Here is an 8655-nt window from a genome sequence, read left to right as displayed (position 1 = left end):
ACTAGCTTCAATGTTAACATTCGCAATGACGATGCGGATTTTCTTAGCGAATCAGTTTAGCGCTAACTACTAGCCTTGGATGCATACTTGATCTAACAGTCGGACAAGTATTGTTTATATTAGAAGTGTCTTTTTGATCTTTTTTCTTCAAAGTAATAACATGATAGACTAAATCGTATTCTATAATATAAATATTAAATTGTATGTTATATATTTTGGTGTAAAATTGTTTAAAATCATTAATTAAGTAAATCAGTACTTTAAATACTCGTGTACAGTTGGTAAATCGGTATAACACATGTACGGTGAACTCGTTCGTTGAGTGTATTCGTTCGATATGATTAAAAAGTGAATTTACCTTTCTCATACGATAAGTGCATGAATACAATTCAAAACTTGACTGCAAAATGATTAAAGTATGAAAAATAGATCTGTTATATTTTCTGTATGCGATTGTTACAGGCAACAGTTGGTTTAATACATTTTGTGCAATAACATAACAAGTATACAACATTGACATTAATAAACAATTACTTGTTAAAGGGAGAGATTGAAAATTGATTTTCATGAGTTGGAAAAATTAATGGCCACATATCAGCGATGGTAAATTGAATTGAAGTTTCTGTAGTAATTACCTTAATTAAAACGTGGAATTTATTTCGTTTGACGTGTTCACAAGTAACGTGTAATAAATTTCGACGCTTTCGATTGAACGTTCTTTTACGTACATTGGACCCGTGCGAGGTAAGATATATTTAATGTTAATGCACTTTATGCGTAAAGTGGCAGACAATGGTAAAAGTGCAATGGTAATTTTTAATATTTTAACATTGCACTTTAAACATTGCACATAACACATATAATATACTATGTCTTTAATTATCGCAATTATATAAAATTGTTTGTCAGTCATAAAAATGTTCTTACAACAAATAACGCTATTTCATATTTTTATAACGACATAAAAGATAAATTTGTATACTGATACTTATTTACAGGCTTAAATAATACAGTTAGTTCCAAGAATTATGTCGATTAACATATTCACAATTTTCCATAAATTTTCTTCGACTACTTTCTGGTACTTGTTTCATCCGACACTGCGCTCTCTTGTATATTTTCGTCATATGCTTATTTTCGAGTTCTATCTTCGTAAAGTTCATTGACTAGATTTCTTTGCAGTATCTTGAATTTTTATTAAATTTACAGAGAATAAACCTCTTCGAATTAGTTTTATTATTTAAATTTGGATTAGTTTTAATCCATTTCGATTAAAGATTAGTTTCAATCTATATCTATTATTTAATGTCGCATGCTTCTTTCGAACATAGATATTTTTAGACCGCTCCCTCGAGGTACAACGAGCGACTCAGACAATCTGTTAGACACAATGTTGACGCTTCGCGCACGTGTCAAACAGCACAAAACTTGCAGACGAAATGAAATGTTTTCGTTATCATATCGATGACTGACTCACCACTGAAATAATTCGGTTAAACAAACGGTGTTCATAAATCACACGCGCGAATAGTTGGTCTGATTGTTTTTTCTTTTTCTTCTTTTTATTAAATAATCACTAGAAGACTACATCAAATTTTTAATTTAACAGTTAATGTAATTAACAGATAATTATATAAAAATTAATTTTTAATTATCATTTAGTATGGTCATAATGTAGATCTATTCTAAATATAAACTAAAACTTATATATGTTGTTTGTAAATGTGTTTCAAGGGAAACGGGGAAAGCGTTTAAAGCGGGGAATGGAAATCTGGAGGATTTATTTCAGTAGATGACAAAACAAATTTGAACAACTAAGATAACAAAAATTTTGAGTATAAAATATCCACAATGCATTCACTCTGATATTTAGTAAGTGAAACGAATCTCTGTCTGGGTCCTGCGTCTTTTAGTTGCGTTTAAAAAAATATGAACTGAAATCAACATCTAATTGTAGAATAAAATAAAATATCAAATTAGACTGAAATTATCAAATTAAACTATCAATAAAATATCAAATTAAACTGAAATAAAATACCTGAATGATTCTACTGTCGCTTAATATTGGAGTAAATTTGATATTGAATGAAACGTCTAATAAAATAAAAATGTCGTCATAGTAAACTGTCATATTTATTTAAAAAAAATCGACTGCTTTCGCTTTCTTACTGCTACTCTCATTCATCAATTTTATCCATTTATAGAATCTACGCCCGAGATACTATGTAAACTTGGTGGTAATTTACAAAATTAATCCAAGAACAACTTCCGTTAGCAATTTATCAGTAAATAATACCTAATCTAAGAGTACAATTGCGAGCATACCGAGAAGGCTTGTATAAATTGTATATTTACTCAGATGGCGGTTATACCGATGACCAAAGTTATATTTAACGGCATCGCTGCATACTGGCGCAAATGCCAAAACTACTCAGCATTATTTACAGTGCATAAAGCAAACCGTTTAAACACCTCTCAACGTTTGTACAGTTTCTTCCACTTTCTTCTATAAACGTCCTTATGCGATATCCAGTTTGCATTAAAATCAAACAGCATTATTAAAATTATAGATTTAGCGAAGTAAATTAAATATTTTTAATTCTTATTTAAACTTGTATTTAATAAAATGCTCTGTTTAGTGGAAGTTTCATTAGAATTAATAATCGAATATTAATTTCTTAAATCGAAAAGAATTATTAAACTTGCCAATTTAGTTAAGCAAATATTTAAAGCTTTTAATTTTATTTTAATTCGTATTTTTACAAAATATAATGAAATATTCTGTTAAGCAAAATTTATTCTATTTACACATTAATCTACATGTTTCGTATCTATTCGCAGTGATCCAGAATGGATTTCATATCAATAATTCTTCTACCAAAAAAAGATTGTAAAACGATTATCAATTGAAAAATTATTATAAAAGTATTATTATATATGAGGAGAATGTTTTACTCCATTATACGTTTGTTCCATAACGCCTGAGGTATTTACCTATCTAAGAATAATAATTCAACAAATTTCACCGAATTCTATTCCTATTCATTAACTACGTTAAATACGGTTATTTAACGTATGGCTAATTATCGTATGGTTACGATAATTATTGGTAATTTATATTGATAGATTAATGAAAGTGAAGTAACAATGAAAAGAAAGAAATTACTATTGCTACGACAAGCTTACTTCCATTACGAAACTGGTAAATAGCGAATGAAAGAAGGATGACAGTCTCGTACCAGTATCAAGTGGCAAACTCTACCAGAGGTGGATTCACCAGGCTTCTTTTTATGTGGAGAGGATCACTGTATAAGCTCATCTATAGAGAATTACTCTTATTCCTGATACTCTTTGCAGCAATCTCCACTGTTTACCGTCACATACTCAGTATCAAACTGAAAAGGTTCGAAATTCAATTATTAATATGATTTCGATTAAATAACGATCGGATGTAATGCTCTATAACTTTTATATATTATTAATATTTGTAACAGTTAAATTTTTATATTTAAGGGAGAAATTGCACGTGTATATATGTATAACAATAGGATATACATACACACATATATAATAAATAAATAATTGATGTAACAATTAATTATTAAATATATCGTTTCATTTCTAGAGAATTCGAAAAGATTGTCATTTATTGCGATAATTTTATTAATTTAATTCCATTAAGTTTCGTTCTTGGATTCTACGTATCTTACGTTGCTCAAAGATGGTGGCAACAATATCAAGCGATACCTTGGCCCGATAAGTAAGTCTGGAGAATAAATATTCAATGGAACAATGAAACGTTTAATATCGATAACTGTTATTAATAGGGTAATGCATTTAATTGCTTTGTACGTTACTGGAAACGACGAATACGCTCGTACACTTCGAAGAGCTCTGATGCGCTACTTGAACCTTTCCCTGATACTTGTTTTACGTTCGATCAGTTCGGCGGTGAAAAAACGATTCCCAACGCTCGATCACGTCGTTGATTCTGGTAAAGTTTTCTTTCAACGTGAACGTACTAATTTTAACCCGTAGTATGCATTCCCACGAAAGCGTATTATATACGTTACTCACTTCGAAGAAAGACTAACAAGGCACAAATCGTGATGAAATGGAATTACGAAAACTGATAACAGAAAATCTTTACGAACGGCAGTAAAAATCATAATCATTGAATTTGGATTAAAAACTTATTCTAACAAAGGTGAATCCGTTTTTCGGTTACTTGTATATACCATATACATACATGTGCATTTGTTTTGCAATTATTTAAAAATTATTTCCATAGTAGAAGGTTATAATATTACACGATGTTTGGAAATAATATATTTCTTGTTAATATGTAGGAGTCCAGTAAATTACAGCAGTTCTTTCAAATAAAATCGGCTTTTAGTACCAATGATGATATTAATACAATGGATATTATACGAATAATACAATAAACATCTGATTGCAGGTTTTATGACAGCGTTTGAATTGGATTTATTTTTGGCAGTACCAAGCTTAGAATTCAACACTTATTGGATCCCTTGCACATGGTTTATCAACCTTCTAAAAGAAGCGCGTCATAATCACAGAATTCCCGATCCTCAGGGATTAAAATTAATTATGGAGGTATGATATCATGTCGCAGCATCAAGTTGCGATTGCAAAAGGAATTTACAATTTACTTGATACAACTCGTATCAACGAATCAAATATTTCGAAAAATCTAATTTGTTACCATGCTAGTAAAAGATAATAATCGTTACAGGAATTCAGCGAATTTCGTACAAAATGTGGCCTTTTATGGAGCTACGATTGGATATCAATTCCGTTAGTTTACACGCAAGTAGTGACATTGGCGACGTACAGTTTCTTTGCCGTGGCTTTAATAGCTCGTCAGTACATCGATGGTAAAGAAAAGCAATTCCAGCTGCAGATTGACATTTACATACCTGTTTTTACTCTGCTACAATTTTTCTTTTTCATGGGCTTGTTAAAGGTACATACAACTTTTCCTATAACGAGAAAGATAACAAATTGTCAAAACAATAATTATACTTCGATAGGTAGCGGAACAATTAATTAATCCTTTTGGCGATGACGACGAAGATTTCGAATTAAATTGGATAATTGATCGCCATACAAAAGTAATTAAGCTTCTTTATATATCGATGTCTAAGATTTATTTTACAAATATCTTCTGAAATATTTTCGAATCGTACAGTTTTAGTTTCCCCATTTATTTTATATATCAGGTATCATACCTTGGAGTAGATACCCTTATGAATCGTTGTCCACCATTGGTCAAAGATATTTACTATGACGCTGAAAATCTAATTTTACCATACACTGAAGCAGCGGCTGCTTACAAAAAGAAAACTTATCGCGGTAGTGTGGCACACATGACGTTAGTATCCTTAAAAGGTTTTAATTAATGTATGGAAATTATTATGGCAGGAGGTACTTTCAAAATTGATGTTCATCTTTTGACGTTTAGCGTTCCCGAGGAAAAGCAAACTATGTTTCTACCAGATGTTATAGAAGAGGACGAAGAGGACGTAAAACCGTCACATCACACATCAACGATGAGTTTAGCTACTCATCCTAATGACAGCCCACCGTGTGAAAGGCGGTAAGATTATAATGTATAATGTATTCGCGTAATTTCTTTAATTATTCTCCATATTCTTTTTAAATATTATTCAAGCAATTGTTTTTATTAAATAATTTAAGAATTCTTAATTAAAACTAAAATTCAATGAAATTATATGCATACCAATTTCAACATGTATAACAAAGGAATCTTAAAAATCAAATTCCAGGAACGAATATATAATACAATAATTTGTATTGCGAAATCGTGTGAAAACGTAGTTAATGAAATGATGTTTTGTTAAGTTAAACTCGTTTGTTTCAGCCAGATCAGCCCGCGCCCTGAAACACCTACGAAAATTGATCAAACTTGTCCTGAGACAATTTTACAGTTTGATATTCAGGAACCATCGGTCCACGCCGACCAAATAGAACAAAAAGCGAAAAATATAGCAGACACTATAAAGAAATTTTCATCTTTAGGAAAGTATTCGTTGCCACGAATTGATTCAAGCCGAAAGCCATTTTTCACATTAACAAAAAGTCCTAAGTTGGTTATACAACCTTGGCCGAGTACGTCCAATTTATCAATACCCTCGAGACAAATCATAGACACACCTTCCGTTTACATGGATAATCTAAATCCATGGAGAGATTATAGTCCAAAAGTTGCACTACCATACTCGTTTGATGTTGGTGGTTCGGAACATTCCCCGGAAGAGGAAGGGCAATACGACTTCGAAAGTGTACATCCATCAGACGATACTGCTATAAACCCAAGTGACAGTCCTCATTCAGATACATGCCAGTTACAGTGCCAACATTACGGTACTTCTTATTTAACGCTGCCAGAAACACCTTTGTCAATCCCGTCGAAAGCAACGATGCCGAAAAATAGAAGCCCCAAGTTTCTTGTAAGAAGACATAAATCAATGGGGACAGGTAGAAAGAAAGGTATTCAATGGAAACGGATCGTGAAAACTACTAAGAAAAATACACCAGACGGTATGCCGAAAACCGAACGAAGCTTAACTCGTTCGAGGGACTCGCCAAATTTAAAATTAAAAGAAACATCGCCGAATACAAACAAAGACGATATATCTGATACAGACACATCGGGCGAAGAAGGATGAGTCTAAAGATTGTAATTACACATCTATGTGATAATTATTAAGGAATATAAAATAATGCGTTATATAAAAGTATTTATCAGTATAAAATGGCGTCTTGTATTCTTCATTTGGTGGCGCACACACCGCACATCAGTCTATTTGCCCTATATCAACACTAGTCCTAGTCAGTTACGATGCAATTGCAGTTTTACATATTGTGACTGAAATATTCAAATCAACGTATCTCCAGTGCTATTGAAGATATGTAGATACTTGGATGCGCGTTATACTCCTCAGCTGATGTTATTCCAGTTTTGCATATTAAAGCTGAAATATTTAAATCAACGTATCTCCGCAACTATTTGAGATATATAGACACTTCGATACGCTCTATGCTCCATAGTTGGTGCCACAAACATGTCACACCAGTCAGTCTACCTTATATCAACAATAGCCCCCGTCAAATCCGAAGTAATTGCAGTTTTGCAAACGAGTTATACACCCCTTTTGATACCTCATACAACGCACAATAATCGGTTTACTCTTTATGCATCCTAGTCCTTGCCAGTCTGCTCACAACAACAGTTCACTAGATTGGTGTTGAATTATTTAAATCAACGAATCTCCGCTGCAATTTGAGATATGTAAACACTTCGATGCGCGCCGCACTCACATTCTTGTGGCGCATACAGCGCACATCAAGCGGTTTAATCTATATTAACACTGGGCCTCGTCAAATCTTATGAACTTGCAGTTTTACATATTGAAGCTGAAATATTTAAATAAACGTATCTCCGCTGCTGTTGGACATATGTAGGCATTTCGATGCGCGTTATACACCTCATTTACTGCCGCATTCAGCGAATATTCAGGCTGAAATATTCAAATTAACGTAGTTTCACTGCTATTTGAGATATATAGATACTTTGCTGCGCGTTGTACTTCCCTTCTGGTCCCGCATACATTGCACATGTATCGGTTTACCCTATATTAACACTAGCCCTCGTCAGTTGGTATTCAGCAGCAGTTGTGCTAATTTGCGTTGAAATGCTCAAATCGAAACATCTCTGCTGCTATTTGAGATATGTATTGAAGACAATTCAATGCGCATTATGCATCCCTTATTGTGCTGCGTGCACCGCTCATCAGTCGGATGGCTCTATATCAACACTACTTGTTACGACCGTTCGCGGAGAAACGCGGTCGCTAGGAAACGCGTCAGCGAGAGGCGTAAATTCTCGCTACGATTCTGTTAATCGACGCCGCGAAAGAGTCGTCCCCCCCCCCTTTCTTTGTAGCGAGGAGGGGAAAATGCTTTTACGCATACCCAAAGACCCGCGTCTCCGGGTTATGTAGGACTCGGCAGATGACATCGCCATACCCACTAAAAACCCCTCCTCATTCTCCCTCTGCTACGGTACTCGAGGCACCAACCCGGTACGGTCATTCGACATTACTTCAGGTTGGCCTCTACACCACGTACCTAATCCTTTATCTTCCCTCCTCGACTCCGGTCATTCTTCTCCTCCTTTCTTCCCTTCTTCTCCTGTCCTCCACCTCCCTTTCCTTAGAAAGCCGGCATTTCATCGCCTTTGTACAAAAGTCATGAAACCTGTTCCACAACCGCTCCTCTGCTACCATCTTCTCAACAACTCGGTTCTCCAATTTAAAATCTTCACCGATCTCGACCTCCAACTCCGTTCTCTCCTCCGTCCATCTAGAGCACCAAACTAGCACATGCTCGGCGTCATGCATCACCGCACCACAATCCTAACAGCTGGTGTGCGACTTTTTGCCGATCCTATGACGGTAACGGTTAAAGATACCGTGTCCCGTAAGGATCTGCATCTGGTAGTTGATCCTCCTCCTTATTTTATAGAAGATCAGCTGATCTTCTACGAGTCTCCTAGTCTAATTGGAGGGGCTGTGGAGCGCCCACTCCAATCTCCACCTGTCCTCTGCC

The 8655-nt window shown here is 34.4% G+C and overlaps 1 protein-coding gene across 13 annotated transcripts; it reads left to right on the top strand.

Annotated features, from left to right (window-relative positions):
* Nucleotides 1-58: 58 nt before the first annotated feature.
* LOC117164148 (bestrophin-4) lies at nucleotides 59-6800 on the top strand. Of its 13 annotated transcripts, none has more exons than XM_076628118.1 (13): nucleotides 59-300; nucleotides 463-744; nucleotides 1735-2580; nucleotides 2842-2986; nucleotides 3127-3403; nucleotides 3626-3760; nucleotides 3828-3994; nucleotides 4460-4617; nucleotides 4757-4987; nucleotides 5055-5135; nucleotides 5244-5395; nucleotides 5486-5620; nucleotides 5906-6800. In XM_076628118.1, exons 5-13 carry the CDS (start codon nucleotides 3225-3227, stop codon nucleotides 6711-6713), a joined length of 2046 nt encoding a protein of 681 aa, XP_076484233.1. In that variant the 5' UTR covers nucleotides 59-300; nucleotides 463-744; nucleotides 1735-2580; nucleotides 2842-2986; nucleotides 3127-3224; the 3' UTR covers nucleotides 6714-6800. The 13 variants fall into 13 exon arrangements, with proteins under 13 accessions (XP_076484233.1, XP_076484231.1, XP_076484230.1 ...); XM_076628116.1 differs by having other exon boundaries at nucleotides 59-348; XM_076628115.1 differs by having other exon boundaries at nucleotides 59-416; nucleotides 544-744.
* The last annotated feature ends 1855 nt before the right edge of the window (nucleotides 6801-8655 follow it).

This window comes from Bombus vancouverensis, chromosome 3 (genome assembly GCF_051014615.1).
Source record: "Bombus vancouverensis nearcticus chromosome 3, iyBomVanc1_principal, whole genome shotgun sequence".
Classification (NCBI taxonomy): domain Eukaryota; kingdom Metazoa; phylum Arthropoda; class Insecta; order Hymenoptera; family Apidae; genus Bombus; species Bombus vancouverensis.
The sequence above is the reverse complement of the archived record's forward strand: the minus strand, read 5'-3'. Positions and strand labels throughout refer to the sequence as shown.

Bases quoted from the DNA above. Each gene is read 5' to 3' on its own strand.
- LOC117164148 (XM_076628118.1), top strand. From the start codon at position 3,225: ATGACAGTCTCGTACCAGTATCAAGTGGCAAACTCTACCAGAGGTGGA. The intron at 3,995-4,459 runs GTAAAGTTTTCT...ATCTGATTGCAG, and splicing joins CGATCACGTCGTTGATTCTG to GTTTTATGACAGCGTTTGAA. The intron at 4,618-4,756 runs GTATGATATCAT...TAATCGTTACAG, and splicing joins GATTAAAATTAATTATGGAG to GAATTCAGCGAATTTCGTAC.